Below are 24,425 nucleotides of genomic sequence, written 5' to 3'. Positions count from 1 at the left end.
TCTATTTGTAGTGAATGAGTTCCTAATTTATACATGTTAATATCAGCAAAGCCTGTTACAATTAGAGTTTGAATTGAATTGACAGAAGGTACTTGATTTACTTCAGGGTTCAGTAAATGATGTAGCAGGTGTTAAGAAGGGAAACACTGTTTGCTTTGTTGTCTAAATTATGATGACTGACTGGGCTACTGATAGTTTGAAGTAAAATGCAGTGGTCTTCCTTTGATTTCAGTTTGGTAGAAGGCAAGGAGGAGTTGCCGTTGTGTTCCTATTTGGACTGCTCGGCATCATGGCAATATTTCTACCCAGTGAATCAAGGACATTGTATTATATAGACAGGGCTATAAACGGCCAATCTACTTTTGTATCAAGGCTTCTTCACTCTAATCAGCTTACACTCCATTTGCTTAGTATACCAAGCAAACCTGCTGTGACAGTGTTTGTGTAGTGTCTTATTCACTCTGTCCTTTAAAAAGTTTAAGGACTGCTTAGCCACATGCCCACCTACTGTGCTGGCACAGCTGTACATGTTATGGTTTTCCAACAGCCATTTCCTTCTCCGATTTTCTGAACAACAGGTGATCCCTGTGTATTCGAGCCAGAACTATGGGATTGTTTGACAAGCTAGCAGGATGGCTCGGGCTGAAGAAAAAGGAGGTTCACGTTTTGTGCCTTGGCTTGGACAATAGCGGCAAAACAACGATCATAAATAAACTTAAACCTTCAAATGTAAGTAGCCTACTTAATTCACTGTTGCTGTTTTTACTGCAAAGTTGATGTTTGTTTAAATTGGTTTTGCATGCTGTCATACTAAATACAACCTTGGAAGGATGTGAAGAGCTTTTTGATTTAGTACAGTGGAACAAGTACATTTTAAGGATTTCTAACTACTTGAAACTAAATGTAAGCATCCATGTCCATATCATGAATACAGTTCCCCAAACCCACTGTTAATATGGCATGTTTTTTCTAAGATCACTAAATAAGGAAGGGTATATGATGAAATCAGGATCTGAAACAGTTTTCCTAGGTCACTTAAACAATTGCTATAGGATTGCAGTTATGAGTGATGCACATTTGTGCATGAACATTTGTGATTAATACAGTTGTGTAACAGCTTGTCTGCATTTATCATGTTTATTTTAATATCTCCCTGAGAAATAATAAGTCTATAATAAATAATAAATGTGAAGATGCACATTTATTGGTGACTTCAGCATTTTTAAAGCAGAATAGCTTTCAAAATAAGTAGCATGTATATTTGCAGTCCATTCATCCAATGAAAAGTGCTTCAGCCCACTAAGAGTGAATAGTATTCTGAGCAAAGTTTAAAGTCGGATTACCTTGTTTCGAGTATGTTTATGGAATAGAAATAGATTAATTTTGGTGGGCATGTTCAAAGCCAGAGGCTTGTGCATCTTGGTTATTATGCATCTAGGAAACCGTGATTTTTGCTGTTTACATCAGGACACAGCATTTGTTTTTTTAGTTTCCACTGAGCTTTTCCTGAAGAGTACCACTGGAAATTGATTAAAAAATGTACCATAGTAAAGAGTCTGCTATTCTTCCATTCCTGGCAATTATTCTTCCACTGAAAATTAAAGAGTTTTATAAACAAAGACTATAAATTATTCGTTATCTGCTGCCAGTCATTTGGCAGAAATGTACAATTTGTACCAGGCAAATCATATATTTGTGTGATTTTTGAGACCTTTGTTGTAGCAGGGTTTTTATGTTGTGTCTTAAGCAGTAAAGGATTCCTAACTAGAGCTGAATACAGACTTTAAGATTTATCACAACAATAGGTATTAGAGAAGGTCCCAAGGGAATTACACTAGTAGAATAAACAGAATTTGTTTGCTTTCCTGTAAATCATGTAATGAAAATTTACTTCTGAATGGCTTTAGGAGGGTAGTTTTGCATACAGCTTGTGTGAGTCCTATCCTTGCAAGACATGACAAATTCTCTAATGTGCAACAAATGTCATTTGATCAGACTTGATTAAATTGATTATTATTAGTAAGTTCAATGGACAGATGATTTTGAGCTCTAGATCAACCCAGTCTTCTTAAGAAGAGCTGCTACTTTGCCTTGGGAGCAATACGTTAGGTGTCTGGCAAATACAGGTGTTTCTCCAGGGCCTAATAAATAAATTTGAAATAAATGTTAAAGAAGTAAGATTTCTTCTACTCTGCACAAATTTTTTCCTTGGGAACAGGAACTTTTGACTAAACTGTTTACAATGGTGAAATGCCAATTTCATAAGGAAGCTGCAGGTGAACAAGCTAAGTTTGCTTCTGTTATATGCAAAATGCTATCTATAAGCAGTTGACATGTTTAATAAGGGGCTCTGGAAAGCATAATGAAGGATTGCATGTCACTTTTTCAGGTAGCTCTATAATCTAAGAAATGTTACCTGTCTCCCTACTCAATATTGATGCTTCTTAAAAGAGTTACCCTGTTGTTCCAACTTAACTGATGGGCACTTTTGCTAGCTCAGCAGTAAACCTGGTTATCAGGCAGATCTCTTAATAATGCTTTATGGTTTGGCCATAATTATGGTAAGTGATGATTTCTTCCAATGCTCTAATAGTTTGAATTCACCTATGGTTAAGCCATTTTATAACATCTGCTATATAATTCCCAATGTCTAATAACCTCCTCCAGCCTGTGGACAGAAGCTGTGTGTGTGGCCAATCTAATATCTTGATAGAATTATAGCCTCTTTTATGTAAGAGGCTTGGGGTGTTGTGCAGACTTGTTTGGGTTGACATTGTGGTTTCCAGACTGCACAAATAGTGCGAACTTTGACCTCAGTCATATTCTTCAAGCTTATAACTTCCATGTTAGCCTATTTTCTATTTATTTTGCAGGTAATATTCCCATATATGCATGCACACAGGCTAATGTAAAGGGTAGAATCTCATTCTTGATGGTAAAATGTTTTCAGCGCTATTGTCCGATAGCATTCACTGTATGTCCTAGGAAATACAAAACCTTGAGTTTGAATTACAGTACTTTTCTGGGAACTTTTTTAATATAAAGCATCTGAATTTGTAGAAAGGCTTTGTATTGCACAGTTGGGGGAAAAATAGTTCTGTAATGTATTCATGTTTCAAATATATTTAAATATTTACATGTTTCAACTTATACTTTCTTTCCTTTAAAGGCTCAAACTCAGGACATTGTTCCAACAATAGGATTCAATATAGAGAAATTCAAGACTTCGAGGTAGTAGTTCTTTCATTTTCTTCATTTAGGAGTAGTAATTAATATGTAATATTTGGACTTAATTAGCTCTTCTAGTGGGATGTAATGGAGTACAATGTATGGTGCTACAATAACATTACATGCCATTTGGTGAAACGTTGTAGTACCCAGGAGTCATGATCCGGGACTGACAGTGTTAGAATATATTCTATCTTTTGTGCTGCTATAAAACTATGTATATGTAAAAAAAACAAAGTTTTTGCAATAGTTTGTATAAGCATCTGATTTCTGTCTGTTAACAATTTCAGAATAGGGCGTTGTTACAGTCTTGGGGAGAGACAGTTGCTCAGATGGTAACCTATATTTCATTAAGCACTCTCACTGGAGGGAGTCTGAAGGGATTGTAGTTTAATCTCATTAAATGAAAAATGGTGGCTACAGTGTTAGTGATGGAAAGAATGCAGGGGCAAAGGTCAGGAAAAGGAGAAGGAAATCATTAGTTGAATGAATGCTAAGATTTAGAAAAGGAATGTTGTGAGACAACGATACTTCAAGGAGGTATCATTAGCTATTATTTTATTTTTCTGTAGCCTGAACAGTGTATTTTTAATGGATGCAGTACGTCTTCAAACCAAGTAGCGTGCCCAACTGGATGAGAGATGTGCAAGAAAACTGTTTATTCCTTGGACTGATGTGTGGGACAGATAGGGTTCATATTTTTATAGGAGGCTCAACAACTATATTCTGTCTCAGTAAAGCGCATCAGACAGGCTTGGGGTTTGGCTACATAAATCAATTAATATTGCTTTCCTTTGTTCTGATCCTGTAGTAGGACAGATGAACTGCAAATGCACCATGTAGCATGATGGATCCTGACATGATAAAAAAAATAGAGGCCGAATGGGATCTTACTTTGTGTTTGATGTAACTTTCCATAATCGTTTTATTTCTTTTATTCAGAGAATAAACAAGCATATTTTCCACTGTGAAATATTTCTGTAACATGACCACAAAACTGTGTAGGATATTTGGAAAGCAGATAGAATAACCAGAGTCCATTTGAGAATCTTTATCAGTTGATCAGGAGTCAAGCTGATCTGTGTTTTTTTTCTGCCAGGGTAGCAAAGAAAATAGTTTGGGTTTGGGTTTTGTTCTTTGCCTCACACACCTTTTTTTGTCTTTTTTGCAGTTTATCTTTCACAGTGTTTGATATGTCAGGTCAAGGGAGATACAGAAATCTATGGGAACATTACTACAAGTAAGCTTATAATTTATTTTAAAGCATTGGTGTTCATATTAGGTGGTGTTGTATGTTACTTAAACAGCAGGATGATACCTAGTGGTTAGAAATGATTCAGAGAAGACTTGCATGTGGTGTTTAACAGAAGGTCATTCTGGATATAAATAAAACTTCTCTGTTCTAAAAAAATGATAATTGCTATGTGCTGTTAATCAGCATCATCTGGGGGACATCTTGTTGACTTAAAGATTAGCTGATGATCCCATAGTAGAGACGGGATTTAAATGTTGAAAATCAATCCTGTAAGAAAGCACCAAGATGAGTTTGGTTTCCAGTTTTTCTGTTCTTCTGTAGGTTGGTAAGAACCAAAAGCTTTTAGCTGAAGGCTGAGCATTTTAGAGGTGTGGGAAACGAGCCTTAGAGAAAGAGGCACATGTAGCTAGTAACTTGACCAAGTATTCTTAGATGTTAGTTACTAAGTAGAATATTCATTGTATTTTATAATGCTATGGTATTCCCTTGTGATAATAGACATCATTTCCTGGTTTACTGGCTTCTCATGAAGTTTGAGTCTTCATTTATGTTGTCTCATTGTTATTCTGTAATATGGGTGGTGGTCTAAATAAGGTGAACAGTAGTAAGCCATGCAGAAATACCTGAGTGAAACAGAATGGATAAATTCTGAAGATTACAATACAGATTAAATAAGAATATTTAACATGATACAGCTTAAAGTATTCTTTAATTGAGGGTTAAACATCTCCTTTCTGTGCAAAATATGTGTTACCAATTTGAAAATTTCCTGTGTGGGTAGGAGATCTTCATTGTTCAAAAGTGTTAGATGTATGTCTTCCAAATCTTTTGGTTTTCAGTAACTGATGCCCTTAGGCTGCTCTCAAAATGCTTCATAACAAACTTTTTCCTGACTCCTGTATTTAATGCAGTAACTTTTCCTTTGTGTGGCATAAACAGTTTTTTTCATCTTAACAGTAAGAAAGTTTCTTAGGTAATGCTGACAGTGAAATGTGCACTTATATCCACCTGTTTGTGATCTGCTGCAGTGGGCACATATTTAAGGTTAACCTCTATGAATAATATAAAACTAATAATGTGTTGTTCAGTTTGTAAAGTTAAGCAAGATCTAATGTTGCAAGTAATGCAAAATGGCAATCAGATCTGATCAAGTGTCTTAAATAGTTGCTTTGGAGTACTTGCAGCTTGGCCTTTTCTTCTATTTGGCTTGACGCTATCTTATAGGATGTCCTCAAAGTACACTTGTCTTAAATATACGTAACTCATGTTGTGTACCCATTGCTGTTACTTGTTTGTGAGGTTATTTTTTGGTAGTAAATACATGCCAGGACTCCGATTCCTCTAGAAAAAGTACTGTATGCTCATAAATATTACTTAGGCATTTTCAACTAATATGCAAAAGCTTTACTTGGTGTCAGAGTTCTTCTGTACTCCAGAAACGAAGGGGGGGGGGAAGGGAGTGTAAATAATGTATGTGTAATTGTCTCTCAGGGAAATATAAGGAGACATGGATATTACATTAAAGTGTGATTTAGAAATATTTTTGTGGGTGTTCATAACTGTTCATCTGAATTAGTCTTTATTTTGCTTTCAGATAAGTTACAATAGACATCAAGTCATAAAATATCATTTGTACTCTGAAATAATGAGTTGGATAGTCAAGGGGAAATTGTTTTAAACTGAAAGAGGGTAGATTTAGGTTAGATATTAGGAAGAAGTTCTTCACTATGAAGGTGATGAGGCCCTGGAACAGATTGCCCAAAATAAGCTGTGGCTGCCCCATCCCTGGCAGTGTTCAAGGCCAGGCTGGACAAGGCTTTAAGCAACCTGGTCTAGTGGAAGGTATCTCTGCGTGTGACAGCAGGGTTGGAAGTAGATGATCTTTAAGTTCCTTTCCAACCCAAACCATTCTGTGATTCTATGACATGGTGTTTAGGAGCTGACTGCTAAGCTGTGGTCATGTTGGCAGCAAGATGTCTTGATGATTAGAAATAGTTGGAAGTTTTTACCCATTATTCAAAGAAAAGAAAGATCCTTACTTTTGTAAGTTACATTAATCCGCATATGCCTGTTGTTAAACAGCTATGGACACATGCTTTTTTTCCTAGAAAGGTAATTAAGCTTTCTCTCACTAAACTTAGTGTAGTGAACTTAAATAGTGCAGGAAATGAAGAATTTCTACAAAAACCCATCTTTAGATTTCCTATGTCTGACCACACTGTCACAATAGCAGTTGATTACATTTTCAGAGGTCATTTTTCAGCCTCAGAAGTGAAATGAAGCTCTTCTGAAGGGTCTGCATAGACTCATCCTTTTATGAGCTACACAGCTAAAAAACCTTGTGTCGCAAAAAATTAAGCAGGTTACCAAAAGACTGAATTTCAGAAATAAGGCTGGATTCAAACATTTATGGTAAATAACAACAAAATTTCGGGGGGGGGGGGGGGGGGAAGCTCAGGTTTGGGTTTTTTTGGTGTTTCTTCTGGAGCCTTTCCTTAATCTGTTTAAGAGAACCTATAATTTGCCTCTTTGCTTTTTTTATGTTATGCAGAGAAGGCCAAGCCATTATTTTTGTCATTGATAGCAGTGACAAATTAAGAATGGTTGTGGCCAAAGAAGAACTTGACGCCCTTCTGAATCATCCAGGTGAGGAGGCTTTTTCCTCTTCTGTTTCCGTATTTATTATGTTGTCTTAAGAAAAGCCCTTTTCTGACACATTCTGCATTCTGAGTAATATGCAAATATTTTCGTCATCACGAATACTAGAATAATAATTGCCTTCAAAAAGTTCACATTTACAAATTGTTCATACTTCAGTTGGCTACCCTGGGTTGGATTGGTCTCATTGATCAATATAGCTCAAAAGTTGCATTGTTTAGAGGAAGAATAGACTTTGACCCTTTGGAAGCTGAAAAGCCTGTATGTGATGATCAACACATACAAAAAAGTATCTCTCTGGAGTTTTCATGAAGAAAGCTAATTCTTTTAATGTAACTTTTATTTTCTTATCTTCATTATCATTTTAAAGTATTATTACACTTTAGCCAGAAATAAGGAGAGGTAATTATACCGATCAGTTTCAATTGCTAGTAAAAGGATACAGGGGATGGAAGAAGATATGAGATATGACCAGGGGAGTGGGTTTAGGGGTTTGGAAAGTTTAGGGGTTTAGTGGGTTTAGAAAGCTACACTTTCTCAATCGAGTTCTGAGATTAGTCACTTCTTTGCTTCTCTGCCCTCCCCTGTAGCAAACATTATTGGAATGGTTTTTGTAAGCAGTATGCGGATTTGACTTTCAGCACTTTAGGCAGTTGTTCTAACCAGATTATAAAACTGCATATAGGAAATTTAAAAGTTAAATGAACCTGTAATTCCTTTTTTATTTGTTAAGGTGGAAAAGCCTTAACTTCTGGGGTTATCACGCTGAAAGTAAGAAAGAAGAAGCTGATTTGCATTTGTAACCAAGAAAATTAGTATGTGGTAGGGGCAGTTATATTACTGTGTTTGTGTTTTCCATGAAGGCTGCATATAATGCATTAGTTCATCGACAAAGATGCTGTAACAGAGGTGTGTGTGAGAGCTGACTGGACTCTCTTAATTTCATGTTCAAGGGTATGGGTCATTTCAAGTGCAGACACTGAAAGACAGACTTGGAAAGGTGAAAGGGGAGGATGAGTTCATCCAAAGGCTGCAGGTGGATTAGATAGAGGCCAGGGAGCTTTGTACCAAAACAGATATTAACCACAGTAGTAAAAGGTGATTCTGTTGGTAAAATGGAAGCCACATAAGACCAAGTGTGGGAGGTTGAGAGTGCTGTAATAAGTTACTGGTTTATTAGAAGGCAAAAGAGTGAAAATGTCAAGACTGAGGAGATGCAAGCTTAGGCGGGGCTTTTTATTTAGGCATTAAGAGGTTCTTAATGCTGATCTAGCAGGTCAGCACAGTTCAGTTGTTCATGTGTTTGTATCTTTTAGTTCTGAAAGACTGTGGCTATGGCCACCTAGTATATTCCCTAGGACCAGGAAGGGGCAGTTGTGTATTTCTGCCTTGGAGTAGCTCAGATCAAATGCAGCATTATTATATTTCTAATTTCAATAGGTCACACCTAAGAGAACCACAGAGAAGGAAAAGTTCTTCTAGTAGTAATGTTTGATAAAAGTAGCTGTTAACTGAATCAATATATAACGGGGTTACTATACCTACGTTTTTACTTGTATTACTGTTCAGCATCCTGCACACCCTACTTTCTCCCAGTCTATGCTTCTGCCTCTGTGAACCTCTTGCAGTGGATTGCATTTACATGTTTACTTAAGGTTTAAATGGATGCAGGGTAACAAGCTTGATTCAGTTCTTGTGTGAAAATCTTAGCAATCCTTTAGAAAAACAGTTCCCTCTCTTTTTGCCAGACTTTGCCTGAGGTTGTCAGGTGAAAGGGAATGTGTACTGTGAAGCATTAATGGGCATAATGTACTGGCTGGGACTCTTGTAATTCAGAACTAGATATTATTTTTACTTACAGAAGTTACAATGCACTTTACAAGTCACAGTTTGATGATCACTGTTATTTTTATATCAAACTCCATTCTTCAGCATGGAGTCTGTAGATGGGAGATGTAGATTACTTGTTTTACTTGGAGACGGTAGACCATAGATTACTTGTTTTAGATACAGACTCTTGGGTCACTTGACCTCCAGCATGTGCTTCTAAAGCAAACTGACACTTCTGTAAAGTTGAAATTCTTTGTATAAAATTATACATCACACATATCTAATCTGGGGGGGGGATTTTTTTTAATGTGTTAACTCATAACTGCTTGTAAGTAGAAAATTTTACTTTCCATTAGTAAGTATAAAAAGGGGTGGGGGAATACTGTATAGAAAGAAACAACGTGATAAGGTAGGACATAACGGCAATTTCTGTGACCACCACTTTATTTAGCAAACATCTTTAAGTGTACATTTTTGAGTGTACATTTATGTGAATAGGTTGTGCCCCCTTTTAATTGCTTTAAAAAACCTAAGAAGTCCTTGATTAACTTGGCTATTTGTATATGTGTTGTCAACTAATTTCTGTCAATTTATCTATAACCTGCAACTTGTGGATACTAGGGTTCATGTAATGATATGACAGATTAATGCAGAAGTTTTAATCAGTTGAACAAAACCTGTTCAACTGTGGAATCAAAACAGATTTAATGATACTTTGTTCTGTATTTTGAGGTCTGGCTTTTGTGCTAGGTGATATCAGAAAATAAAATAGCCCAGATAGGGTAAATAGTTGTGAAAATTGTGAGCGCTTTGCTCAGCATTTCTGATCTCTGTGTCTGGGTAGACAGTGTTACCTGCACTGATTTTTATGGAAAGGTTCAGTATGGGGGTTGAAAAAAACGTAATTGGGAAGGCTCAAACTGCATCAGCGCTGAGTTTGTTGGGGTTTTGTTTTGTTGGGTTTTTCTGTTGTCCCATCATGTCGTGTCCCACCACTCCCCCAGCAGGGACAGCTGGCTTATGGTTGAAGTTCTTAAATAAATCCTTAGCTTGTTCCTTTGTGAAATAACCTTTGCTTTTTACTGTTTAAAAAGGAGCCTGTATAACAATTTTCTGGGGGCTGGGGAGTGTTAAGTTATTTTTCCTTAAAGAATTGATTGATAGACTCAAATCTAGATTTTCTAGATTTTTCCAATCCTGTAATTCCTCCTTTGTTTGAATAACGGGAAAAATTCTTACAGTTAGTGTTGGTGCTGGCAGTTTTGCATCTATCAATTTGAAGACAGTATACTTTGTCTCCTTCCAATGACTCTTTAGTCTTTCATGGTAATGGGTGAAGCTTATGCTCTTGAATGTGTATGCCAGATATTGCCAGTGGACTTGGTTTGGTCTGTAGTTCTTACTGCTAGCTGAGAAGAGCTTCTGAAAAGTAAGTTCTTCAAGTGAAGATAGGATAAGGGATGTCCAGACATGTGCATGTTTTCCTATCTTATTAATTTTATGACGTCATGGATGCTCTTCAGGATGCAAAAGGATAATTCAGACTACCTGCAACTATTGTTGTGAGGTTATGAATGAGCACAAACCATTTTTCTGTCCATTGTACACATCCAGTCCTCAACAAGCGGAGATGTGTAATATTTGTAGGCAGTTGTTTGATCTCCTGTTCCTCAGCTTCACAGGCAATTTATACCTGCAGCTGTAAATGTAAGTATAAGGTAGGGGGAAAGGGGGTAGAAGATCCCAAAGACTCCAAGAAAGTTTGTGAGCATTCTTGAAGCATGCTTCAGAGGCCATGTGACCCAACAGTATTCAACTTGGTAGGATACAACCATCAGAGAATTGCAGTTACAGGTGAGCAAATATCTTCCTGTACTGTTCGTAGCTTATTACATGTAGAGATTAACAAGTGTTGCATAATGCCATGCTAGTTCTGTTTCTGCTCATGTCTAGATATAAAGCACCGTCGACTGCCTATTCTCTTCTTTGCTAACAAGATGGACCTCAGGGATGCAATGTCATCTGTGAAAGTATCTCAGTTATTGTCATTGGAAAACATCAAAGACAAGCCCTGGCATATCTGGTAAATTTCCCTTTTGCTACCCTTTTATTGGTATTACTTTTTACATTCATGTTTCAACTCTACCACGCCACTCAGTATCATATAACATAAATTACATCGACTGGATAAACTGCTGTGTTGCCACATGTGGAAACAGTAGTAATATTAAAATACTTGCTATGAAACTTGTTTTAAACACATGATGTTTTCATGTTGACTGTGGCTTGATAAATTTTCACACTAGAACTGTTCCCCAAATAATGAAATGGAAAAATTCTATTGAAATCAGAAAGCAGTGTTCTTATCTGAAGAATAGCTATTATTTTTTGCTGGGAAATTGAGTATCAGTGTTTTTATTATTAGTACTGCTTGCAGCTTTCAGAATATCAACAATTAAGCCTTTAGAGATGTTATTTAACTCTCCAGATGCTTTAGTAAACTACTGTTGAAAGGCCATTTAGTAGATTGTTCTCATGTGAACTCAGAGGGACACCATGCTCTTTGTACTTTGTAATGTTTGAGGGATTTTTAGTTGTGGGAGCTACTGTCTTTTCTTTCTGAAGGATGTAAGCTTTCATATCAATAGAGGGATTTTGTGCCAGTGTTCACAAGGAAGAAAAAAAAACCTTTTATTAGAAGTGTTTTATAGAAGTTAGATTTTTGTCTTATTGAAGTCCTCAGATACTATAATTAGAGGTGAAATCAGCAGCTAAATGCTGTTGAAAACTACAGTTTTCATTTATGCCCTTTCTAATATTAAACTTGATTAGCTGTGCATTGTTTTGGGGTCACTGCTTTTTGTCTCAGAAATTACCCTGATGAATTCTGAAGATCTTTGGAAGGTAATCTTACAACTAACCACAGTAACAGTCCAGATTCAATGCTGTGCTAGTTTTCATAAGCTGAAGAAGCAAGGTTATACCCCTGTGATTCAAGAGGTAGATTTATACTCTTCTTGGTATAGCTTAATGTTGTATATATTAACTGACACTCCTAGGGTTGCTGTTACAACGAAGTGTACTATACTTTCTTCTCCCCATATTCCAGCATCCTCTCTGTGCGTAGGAACTGCATGGGAAGATGCTTCAACTCGATGATCTTAAAAGTCATTTCCAACCTAAATTATTGTATGATTCATCGCTGTTGTTGTAGGTAGTAAACATTTTTTATAGCATAATCTGAGCAGGGAGTTATCTAAATGGAGGTGCTGCAGAACAAGGTGGCTGCCTTGTGTGGGACCTCTTTCAGAACCCTTCATATTCTAGGAATAATTCCTCTGCCTTGAAACTGAAATTAAAATAGATCACATCTTGAAATGGTGTTTCCATATTTATCTGAAGGGTACTCTAGAATATATCATTTGAGAAGCAGCCTTCTCCATGTGAAAACTTAACTGTATTTGATGCTGTTTTGCAGTTCTGAAAATTACGAGTATAGTGATGACTGCACTAAACCCAGTATTTTTACAATATTTTCATACTTTGATTTTTTTCTCTTTCAGTGCCAGTGATGCTCTTAAAGGGGAAGGATTACAAGAAGGTGTAGATTGGCTCCAAGGTATATCCTATGTAATTCTCTTGCTCTGCTTTCATTCTGTTAAGCTTTTTCATGTTGTAAGGGTTTTTTTCTTTATTATTTCATTTGTTTTCTTTCTGTCCATTTCTGCTGTCAGATCAAATTACACAGTGAGTACTGATGCTCCATCTCATATTTGCCTTTCATTTACCTCCTTAACATACACAAAAGATCATGTCCGTTTCTCTGACAAAAACATGTACTTTTAATCTAGTGCCAAAATACGAACAGCTTACACTGCAAATATCACAGAATATGCAGACACTCATAACTACATAGAAAATACCAGATCCAGCCTAGAGGATGTATTACAAGTTTTTAATAACAAACTTGGTATGGATGCTGTATATCCCTCTGGTTGCATGTTGGTAAGGATCTGGTCCGTTTTGTCCTCCCATATACTGCTAAATGCATAGAATAGTCAAGTGTAGTATTGTTTTGGTAGACTCATTCTAATTTTAGCTGCTTAATTTTCGTTGCTTACACTGTGTGTGTACTAAGTAGTGCAGTATAATCTGAATCTGCAAGTTTCTCTGTACTGGCCTGCTGGGTGCTATGGCAGCCGCTAGATGTCAGCAATGTTCCAGAGTCAGTGCCACTAAACCCTTCCTTCAAAAGGGAGCTAAACAATATCCAGCATTGTCCGTGATTTAACATATCTTCATTTATCTATTGACACCAGACATCCCTTTGTATTTAGCATCCTCACTGCTAATTAGAAAGAGATGGTTTATTTTTACTGTGTTATTACAGACTACAAAAAACATTTGGTCCAGTTTTCAGAGTAAGGGACCATAAATAGTCTTTATAAACAGGTTTACTGCCCTACAGAAGAAGAGTGGATCATTCTCCACCATCTAAAAGTGTTTTGTGGTAGGCAACCAGCATCTTACTGCTGAGTTTCCTTCACTGTGTATCCCGTTATATTTTGTCTGAAAACATTCAAGTTGCATATGTGGATTTTTAAGCACAATAAGCAGGTGATTCTGCTGTCACTCGTATAGCTCTTCATAGCTATTCACTTCTCATGGATGAAATTCTTCATGGATGGGCTTTATCTAAAAGTTTCCTGTAACTCCTCAGCTCAGCTTCCTTAACAGCTTAAAAGGAGTTGGGTTTAAACCGTATTGTTGCCTAAGCATGGTCAGTTTGGCACTTAACTTACACTTTTAATGAATGGAAACTTTGATATTGCAAGAACTATGATTCTTCTCCTCATTCCTAGACCACGAGGTGGAAAAAACTGAAATAACTCTTAAGTTATAAAGGTCCCTAAACTACTGCCTGTGGATGCCATAGAATTCAATGGAAGAAATAACACCTTAATGAATGGTTAATGGTTTGATGAATGCTCAGTTCTCCCTGTCAGCAGCCAGGCTTTCCTTAGTTGGGTCTTTGCAGACCCGTTACTGGTAGTTCACAGACTTGGGGCAGCAGGGGCAGAAGGGTTTACATTTATTTCCCCCAGCCTAGTGAAGTGCATATTTCCCTGTTTTTGTAATGCAACAACACACCATCAGTAGGGTAAAGCCAACCTGTCTCACAACAGCCTAAACCCGGCTCACGTTCCCTGTTAGTGGGTGAATTGTGCCAATTTCCATATTTTGTAATGGGGATGTGGTATATTTATGCTAAGGAAATGTTTGAAGTGAACTGAGAAGTGGCAATCAGGCAGCAGTATGGAGAAGTGTGGCTACTGAGAGCAAAGAAGTTCTCAAGCAAGTTATTAAAAACCAAGCTTTACATCCTTTGGGGAGTTGGTTCATGTTCAGTTACGTGGAAGCTGAAAAGTCAACAAGGAGTTAAAATGCATAGTTCATAAAGTAAACTTCTAGGCCTTATTCTCATAAAAGTTATTCGATAAGCCCAAAAAGAAAAGATAAAAGTTATGTGGTGAAGTCTTCCTGTTTAATTAGCAACATTCAGGAGAAACAACTTGGCTGTGGAGGAATTTTGGAAGAGGATGAGAGACCAAGTTGAAAACAACTGCATTGTCCCCCATTCTTGTTACTACACCAAAATATCTTTTGGTGTATGTCTGTAACCTGGACGATACTGGTTTATTTTGTTTTCAAAAAGCAGAATATAGCAAGAAGTCATCTTGTATTAAGACTAGCCATTTCTTTTTCTTAACAGAGCAGATACAAGCAAGGAAGACATGAGAGATAACTGAAAGATGGCGTTCTTTTACAGACTTTGTCATTAGGTGCACAAGTTCCTTGGAAAAGAATAATGATTTAGATAAAAGTTCAGCTAAATATACTCTGTTGACTTGTTCCCTTTTAGTATCTCTTCCCAGAAAACTGAATGTAGACAACATAGCACCTCAGGTATGCGCACTGATGAATTGAATCTTGTGACTGGAGAGCATATATATTAAAAAGTATATATATTTCTGTTAAACATCTGCATTCATTTGAGTTTTAGGTGATAATCAGCTGTCGTGAAATGCCCCTCTGTTTTTTGGGGGAAGCATTTGGACACCTTTTGACCAAATGGGAAATATTTATTTTCCTGAGAATGATCAGCACTTTCTGAAATACAGCTGCACGAGATACCTACTGATTTTAGGTGCCCATTTTTAGGTATTTCTGCATTTTTCTTATTGTAAAGTCTGATGTTGGGGTTTTAGTAACCATCTACAATAGGCTTCTAGAGGAATATTTTGATGTAAGATACAAAGATTTGAACGTTCAGTGTATTTGTTATAGATGATTGCAGATGTTTTTGAGGAACTGCTTTTAATGAAATGTTATAAATTGTTTCTGTAATATGCCATGGTTATATTTGCATTCAATAAAACTTTAAATATACAACATGCCATGGTAATTTTAAACTTATATATGTTCATTGATGGTCTTTATGTCTTAAATTTTTTGGTTTTCTGTTAGTTTCCTTTGGAATTTGTCCATTTTCCAATGGAAATAGCATTGTATACTGTAATAAAATGGCATCTCCTTTTCCAAGTGCTTTATTTTGTTTTTAATTGACTATATTTGTTACCGTTTCTAATAAACTAGACTGTTTTGCCAGATATTTAAGGCGCATATGGTTGAAAGCTACATTTTGAAAGCACAGTTAAGGGACAGTTTACTAGATCATTAATATGAAATGTCTTGTACTTCTCTTGTGTATAAAAACTGTTCTACTTTCAAGACTAATTTTTCCTAAATTTTCTGATTTCAAAGATGTATTATAGGTAACAAATGAAGACCTTTATTTTTGTTATGCTACCTCTTTCCCTTTTACCCCTCCTCCCTTGCCCAAGAAACAAGCAGACTGGCACTGTACTGATCAGCTGATTCCTGTGGGAGATGTAATATATGGGTCTTGCAAAAGCTTCCTCCCCTCTTTATTCACATATGAAACACACATATGTTTGTAAGCATCCCTTCTAGGGCTCACTTAATAGAGGAATATTTGGAGCAAAGGGCCCTGCCTGAAATGGTAGAACAGTTTTATGTACTTTTACCCCTTATTAAACAATTAAAATTAACTCGCTTTGCTAGAGGGAGGTTAAGTCTTGCTGTAAAAAAAACCTTTCTTACAGGATTCTGTAATTCAGACAGTTCAGTCTTTGTGACGCCTTTGGCCTTCTGTCAGCTCTGAATCTAAATATCTATACAAAATCGAATACAAAGGAGGAAAAACCCCATAATTCTGAGACTTTTTCTAGCTGAATTGTGGGGCAGATAATTTTCTGGTTTACTTTGCATTGGTTAATATAGTAACAAAATAATCCTTGTTGGAAACCTTTTGCTGAGTGTAAGTATTTTGTAATTATTTTGGTTCACTTATATGGCTTATTTAAATAAAATGTTTCATTTTAAGTTGGCATTATTTATTTTCTACCACAGAAAATGTAAGTCCTAATATAAAAGCACTGACTTTCTTGAATAAACCAGACCTTGATGGCTTTCTGACTATTTTTGTTTATGTTAGACTACACGAAGTTCTATGTTTTCTCTCACTTCCAGAACATTTGTTACCGTTCTATGAACATAAATCTACCATGTTCATGGTGTACAGGCACAGGTCCCTAACCTACAAAGTTGGTACAGCCTTGAGTTGCTCTAATATCATTCAGTTTGGTACAAGGATCACATACTTCACAAAACCCTCATGCATCTTTGCAAAAAGGCTTCTTTGGACCTGTTTTCTGAGGGCTCAGTGGTTGTCACTCTTCAATGCTGTTCTCCCATTACGTTTAGGATGGTAAAATAATGTGTTCTACCTGGATGATCTAAGACGGTTTACATGTATGAGTTCATTGCACCTTAAGAACAAAGCAGACAAGTTCCTTTGGAGGTTTAAATGAGACTTGCAGAATATTCCTTTTTTCTTCATGTTACTATAAGTAAGTGTATTCATAAAGTAGGAACTTGAAAAGCAATAGAGTGACTGAACGTGATTATGAGAGAGTTTGGTCTTCACACCCCACACGTTATATGCTGTTGCTTCTGTACTCTAAGCTGCCCTTATATGTAGTTATGCATTTCCTTAATATATGCCTGGTAATGCTTAAGACTGTAGAATTTTCAACTGAAACATGAAGCAGTCATTCTCACATACAGAGTGTTGCCTTCTTTACTAAGTGGGGGTTATCAGGTAAACGTCAATCCAAATTCTTTCTAGCCTTGCCTCTTTGGTACTGAGGATGCTTGACAATACAGGCTCCCTAGTAAGGAAAGTAGCCCCATCAAACTGCTGTTGTAGAGCAAGACAGTTGGTGCTGAGCACCTGATGTCCCCAGTCTGTGAGGTTTTGAGTTTCCTTTCAGCTTGGCTCCTTTCTGGCCCTCCAGACAGTGCCTCTTACTTGCTGGAGTGGGTTGGGCACACTCTGAGCTTTCCAGTGTACTTTCATCCAGAAAGAATTCAGTTTGTGTACTCCCAGCCTACTTTGAGATGTAAACAAAAGCAAGGGTGATCTTTAAAGTACCCTTGTGATCTGAGCTAGCATACTAATGTGGGCATGCCTGTACGAACTTAAGAGGAAAACAATCCCAAGGTATTAAAGCCAGAGTTGAAACCATGTAAAAGACTTGCAGAACTTGGCAAAAGGTGTCAATTCCAGTGAAATATCTAGTAAAAATACAAGTTTGTAGTACAGTCCAGTCAGAACTGGGAAAATTTATTCTGTTATTAAAGGATATAACCATTAGACATGGATTAAGTGGTAACAATTCCAATTTAGAGGAAATGGCATAATGTGAGTTGTGAAAAATAGGCAGCCATGAGTAAAAAGAGGAGTTATCAGCTGTCAGGCATCGTTGCTGTTCCTAGTGTCGTCTGTATTTATGAGCACAAGTTTAAAGTTGTTATTAGGGAAAAACTCTGCAATTTTTATATATGCATATATACTTCAAATCTCAGACTGCAAGTAAATCTGCATGTTTTAATCTTATCCACCAACGTTCATTAGCATAAGATGAACAGGAAAAAAGTGTCTAAAAATTGGTGTAATACGTAGCAAATGGATATAATGAACCAGAAAGTCTACGTTGTTTCAATTATAACAACAGTCCAAGAAAAGTTTCATCATTTATTATAATAGCAATGGATTACGTGGACGCAACTTGTTCCAATTTAACATCTTCATCTGGGACGTGATTTTGTCGGCCAGTAGTTACCTTCTTCCTTTAGAGGAGTAAAGATAGACAAAGGGTTTCTTCTCAAGGGTAGAATCTTTCAGCTGGGAAAAGTGATGCTTTTCTCTTGTAATAATTCTTCTTCCCTTTGTCGCCCTCCCTCTTCCTTAGATTTGTTTTGTTTTGTTAGGTTAGGTTTTCAAAGGGAAAGGCTTACTCTGTTTTGAGGTGCCTAGAACCCATGGATAATTGTCTGGGTTTGTAAGTCCTCTGCTGAGGTTTAAATTAAGTGCAAGTTAATGCTCTAAAATATTTCTGGCATCAGTTTCAAAGCAGGCTGAATTGATTTATAAACTAATCCAATCTAATGGTTAGCAAGTGTTGCTGCATGTTGCAATTAAGGTTTGACCCTTACCATTTCTTTAATTGTTACCATTATAAAATAAGAATAATAAAATTTATCTTGGTAAACAGTTGCAGCATAGCCACTTCAGTGCTGACTTCGGAGTAATTGCAAATGTACAGGCCTTTCCTGTTGCAGCATTACAGTTTATGGAGAGTAAAAAGCATATATCCAAACTCAACTAGTTTAGGAGGTAGGAGTTTGTTTTTTTTAGCATCAAATTTCCTTTTCACTCATTTCATAACTGTTAAAGTACTGCTTAGTTCTCTGTCTACTCTGTCACGCAATGGCTCAGAAAAGGATTTTAAAAAACCCTTTTGTGGGTAGTAAGTGTCATGCTTTCCTTGAGGTGTGTGCTCTGTCATCATGTCAGGTACTGCATTTTAATACATAAGTCCTTGATTAATGCAGGATACAAAATACCTACATGCTTTCTTCAAGGCTGTAGCAAAACGCCTAAGTTAAGTGAATGACAGTTGATCTGATGTTGGCATCATAATAGGAGCACTTCAATCAGTTCTTAATATAAAGAAGATTGTACAGCTTTATTTGGGGAATTGATTTAATGAAGAGATAATGTGAACCCTTCTTTTCAGCAGCAGTTCAGCATACCCTGAACGAAATTGGGAAGAGCTGCTGTACATCTAATATTTATGAGCTACAGTAAGTGCATGCTATACAATCCTATATTCTATTGCAGGGAAACCACTTTAGTCATATTACACATATTTTATTTGACTACAGCTGTACATTACATGCAGAAAATACTTCTAAAGAACAACATCAGATAAGAAGACTAAGTCTCAAGTTCATATCCCTGAGTTTTCATCTTTAGCCACACATGGTGTGTTTACTTTGCTGAGAAAGCTTTTCTTCTCTGACTTCAATAACAATGAATGCTTGAGTGAGGAAATGTGGATTATTCAGGACTGTTGTTCTTGGGTATTAAGAGAAATCTTTCCCCTGCTAAAGGTTCTGTGTGTTGAGCTTAAAAAAAAAGGGGGGGGGGGGGGAAGGAGTGTTATGTATCCATGCTGTTACTTATCCAGCTAACTAGCTAACTATTCTGATTAACAGTCACTTGTGTTCTTAAAATCTTGGGCTTTAATTGTTCTTTCTTACCCTTTTTGTGTGTGAAACACAGAAGTTTTACATAACAGTAAACAGTATGCCAAGAATTAGACTCTGTTTTTCTGTTTGTGCTGTAAGAACATTGAAGTATTTTCTGCCTGTTTGGAATAACTTATGGATATAATTTGTAAACATAAGAAAAGGTCTTTTCTTTGTTTTCTTTTCTCTTTTTGTTTCTTCTGGAAGCTTAAATGAAGTGGATAAGAAAATGAGTTGTTCCATGAAACCAGATGGGATTCTGCAACATTTGCAGCCAAAAGCTGTTATGATCCCGTTTGACTCAAACCCGTAAGAATTCTGCTTGTTAGAGACCGGTGTCCGTCATTTCTACATACAGAATAGTTTGCAGTGTATTTCTCTGGACACTAAAGATGATTCTTCCATTTGGTATATACTGACATGTGCTTACTATGAATGTGGCAGGGTTTCCTGGTTAGTTTTTTAACACTATATATGTATATAGATTTTCTAATTGTGAGTAAAGGGCTCAGATCATTGTGTTAAAAGGTATTCTGTGTTGTGAAATGCAGCAGGACAGACAAAGGGGTGGGATTGGTGTGTCTCTTAACAGTGTTTTGCCATCAGTGGTTCTAGGAAGCTTTGGGATCCAGGGACCAGTTTTAAGAAATTCTTGAAAGGTAATGAAAAAAGGCAAATCTGCTGTCCAGAGGCTTAAGTTTACTGTACATAGGCTTGCACCATAATCCAAGACTGCTTAGTAATCTGCAAATTGAAAAGTGTACTCCTATGTAGATGCATGGAAATAGGGTAAGCCTTTAGAAAATTAGTAGTTTGATTTGATACTTGAAAGTGTAGATTTGTACAGAAACATGTATATTCATTTTTAACTACAAATCTGATATTCAAAAACAGTCTAGATGGAAAAGTGTTCAATGAACTACAGTGTACAAGTTGCTGGTTATATATTTAATGGATTTCCTCTATTTGCATGTAAGGCACCTCTACTCAAAAGCTCTTGCATTCTTCTGGACACTAAATTATTTCTGCTGCTTTTTCCCATATGTACAGTATATGTTAGAAGTTGGATAAAATTAGCTTACTAAAGCACTTTGACCATAATTTTGCTAGTAAGGATGGTAGTGAATAGAGAGATTGGCTTAGCAAGGAAGCACAACCCGGTATAGGATGGTTTTACAGAGACCTCGTTATATGAAGTGCAGATTTTCTTGAGTTCTAGTTAGAGTAGGGTGTTTTGCAATGATTAGCATTGGTAAGAGCACAAGTGAGTTTCATCTTTAGATTCACACGAGTGTAATTGATATGAGGTGCTATCAAAAATTGTTTGGAAGCCTTCCAGACAAGCTGTGCTAATCAGCTGAGAGTTATCAGCTCTATTGGAATTAACAGAAAAAGGACTTTGGTCCTCATCAAGAGCAGTTAGGTGCATGCATACTGCTATCATATGAGGCTTCTGAATGCTTTTTGTTCCATGCCCAAGTGCAATGAACGTCTGTTTTAAGAAGAGGTGCTGTAGATACGTTGGTCATCTTTCATTTTGTTCTGTACAATTAGTTTTCCATAGCACTTCTGCTACTAGATATATATAAATGCCACAGATTACAGTGTGGAAAACAAATTGGAGAGGCCTTCCAAAAAGCTGATTTAAAGGGGGTTTGGTTTTGTTTTGGGGTGTTTTTTTTGTAATTACTACATTGAACTTTGGCCATAGGTGGCACAGTGAATAAATCTTGCCCCAAATTCTAAAGAAAACAGCTACAGCTCTCAATAACTGCGGTTAACACCATGAGTCATTTCCAGCTGTCTTCCCCAGACACGAAGGCATCTGAACAATAGCAGCTGACCCTGTGGCTCTCTCTTTTTTTTTAAGCCATTTCTAATAAATCAAATGGAGGAACTGTGTGTTCACAGTAAAAGGATGAGGGTTGCTGGAAGCTGTGCAGTGTGTGCTTTATAGCAGAAGGTCATGGCATCATAGAAAATATATCCTAGAAATCCTTGCTAACGTGCTTCATCTGTGTAATAACATATCCAAGACCCAAATCTGTTGTTCGCCTTCATTTTAGAATAAGCATAGATTAGAGATTTTAAAGTCATCAGTCTTTGTTCCAACATCTGGACAACTAACATTGTGGAAAATGGCCAGAAAATACTACGTGTGATGGCTCCATTATGTGCATTTATTAACTCATGCTCTTGTGCCACCTATTAGAAACTTTGCTATAATATATTATAGACTGGAAAGGAAAAGGATAGATAAAGGACCATCTGTTATTAAAGTACTATTTGTGCCACATCTAGCTGTAGACATGTTCTGTAGGAGCCTGGAGAATGGGACTGCCTACTAACAAGAAAAAGTAGCAACGACATACAGAATCGTTTTATAGATCAGTGCATTAGACGTGTATGAAACAGAAAACTGAACTATGCTTTTGTTTGACAGGATTGTGCCTCGGAACAGAAGACCATTTCTTGTCGTAGCAATCCAACAATGCAAAAAAGTTTGAGAACGCTTTTTCATTTAATAGTTGTGCTAAAATGTGCTTGTGGGGAAAATGTTTGGTTTGGTGGTTTTTAAGACTGTATTTCTCCTCTAGTTATGACTTTGATGTGTCATAAAAGTTCTAAAACTGGATGGGAGGGCTCTTCATAAGCCAGCACAATGGAAACTTGCTTTCCTTTTTGGTATCCAAACAAAACAAAAGATTTGACTCAAGACTTTAAAGACCCATAAAAAGGAGGAAATTCATAAAGCACAATTAAAATTTCACCATCTGCTCACGCTAAAGCAGCAAGAAGGGGGAGATTTCCCTTGTGCACAACTATTATAATCTGAATTGCAGCAGAAAATCAGTGGATATGGAATAGGCAAAGCACCTTCCCCTCTCCTATTCGAGCTACTGATTCAAGTTGAACTCTGGGCAGGATGAACTACAGGGGGAAAAAAATGTAGTGAGAGCCTTGGCTTGACATTTGCCTCTTCTGTATCATTGTATCTCGGTACAATTGTGTTTTAATGTTTTCTCACTGCCTTGGGCAATGCCACATTACCTCGCATAGGCCACATGTGAGTAGTCTTAATCTGAGGCAGAAAGGAACCTTTTTCCCCCCCATCTGTTTTGACTTGCATGTGTTGGTGCTGCTGTTAATGCTGACAGCTGTGTTAATATGCGAGGCCACCTGCCACTTGGTAGATACTCCATCTCTGGGTAAAAGCCTGACTTGTCTCCCTTCATGGAAGGTGTAGGTGGCTAAAATTGGGTTTCTGTTGGCAACTCTGCTGGTGGTTCCCATTTTGTTATTTTACATGTGTCAAAATTATTTATTCTTCAGTCATGTGGTACTTAATTACTCCAGGGTATGGAAAAAGAAAGGATTATCCAACATGGGTCATGTTCATCTTTTATATTGATATAGTTCTACTACCTGTATTAGAATTTACTTATGTGCCTCCAGTAGAACTGGCATTTATTACATTTATGTATTTTCTGCCTTTAGATGCAGTGAAGAAAGGAGAAACAGATTTGAGCACAAAATGTTATTGTTTGGGATTAGCATTTCTGATCAGGTTGCCTTTTTGCTCTTGGACAAGCACAGCCCTGGTAACGCTTCCCGCTGCACTGTGGTGCCCCTCCAGGCGCCTTGCTGGTAGAGTGTGGATAGATTTTGGATGCAGCTAGGTGTTTTGACTGCCTCTGTGTGCAAACCACTCACCATAATATACTTAACTACATCCTGAGGTGGTTACAAGGATTAATTAAAGCCTAAATCCTTTGAAGATACAGGACGCTTTATAAATGCTAATTATTATATTCAGGTTTGCTACAGCTTAGGGATTAGACCCTACTTAAGCAATAGGTAGGGAAGCTGTGAGATGTAGGCGGCAAAGAAGAATTAAAAGTAATAAACAGTCACTGAGAGCCTAAGCCTCCCTGCAGCTTGTTGATGCGGTCCCCAATAAATTGCCACTCTTGTAATTATGTTTTGGAGCCTTAGTTACTTTTATTTTCAATGTCAGAGGGAGTGTCTCCTCTATAATGTTCCATAGGGGCTGCTGTTACCTTTTGTAGTATTAACCCTGGCTGCTGTTTCCCTAAGAGTGGGCCAATATGTATAGGCACTCTCAATGTGTTTTATTTTTTCTCTATACTGTTCTGGAATGAAACACTTCATATTTTTGTGCTAGTTTAGGGGCATCTGTATGACTTGGAGAATTGTTTGCACGCTGAAAAGTAGGCACGACCTTGTTGTGTAGTAAACGCTGTTCCCCTGAATAAGGTTTGTGACTGGCAATTATATGATGAAAAAGGTCCTTTCTGTAACCTGTTAACCAACCAGCTAGTCCTAACTCAGGCTGGTAAAGATGTAAGTACATGTCCAATATCCACCTGTGTCTGTGCTTTTACAATACACATCAAAGCTGCACGAGACCTGGACAATACAAAGGGAGCTGTCTGTGCATGTCTTTAACATTTTGCTTATAGCTGAGGCAGTGGAAAGTAGGCAGAGAAGTAGTCAGTAGTTTATTTTCAGGCTGTTTTATTGCTGCTGCTCTGCAGAAGGACCTAGAGTAGAGTTTCCTATCCACCCCAAGTTGCAGCCACGGCAGGTTGATACTATGGCACAGTGGTAGAGAATACAGGCACATAGGCCTTGGGTATAGAGGGGGGCTTGCACCAAGTGGTCCCTTAGAACATCAGCCACACTGATTCTG

The 24,425-nt window shown here is 37.2% G+C and overlaps 1 protein-coding gene across 1 annotated transcript; it reads left to right on the top strand.

Annotated features, from left to right (window-relative positions):
• Positions 1 to 578: 578 nt before the first annotated feature.
• ARL6 (ADP ribosylation factor like GTPase 6) lies at positions 579 to 14,855 on the top strand. Its single transcript, XM_057415964.1, has 7 exons — positions 579 to 729; positions 3,170 to 3,231; positions 4,400 to 4,468; positions 7,035 to 7,129; positions 10,925 to 11,054; positions 12,535 to 12,590; positions 14,745 to 14,855. The coding sequence occupies exons 1-7, from the start codon at positions 607 to 609 to the stop codon at positions 14,768 to 14,770; spliced, it is 561 nt and encodes a 186-aa protein (XP_057271947.1). The 5' UTR covers positions 579 to 606; the 3' UTR covers positions 14,771 to 14,855.
• Positions 14,856 to 24,425: the final 9,570 nt, after the last annotated feature.

The sequence above is a fragment of the Pezoporus wallicus genome, unplaced genomic scaffold, assembly GCF_028554395.1.
Source record: "Pezoporus wallicus isolate ANWC-B61680 ecotype Strahan unplaced genomic scaffold, APGP_CSIRO_Pwel_v1 contig_6814, whole genome shotgun sequence".
In the NCBI taxonomy this organism is placed as follows: domain Eukaryota; kingdom Metazoa; phylum Chordata; class Aves; order Psittaciformes; family Psittacidae; genus Pezoporus; species Pezoporus wallicus.
The sequence above is the reverse complement of the archived record's forward strand: the minus strand, read 5'-3'. Positions and strand labels throughout refer to the sequence as shown.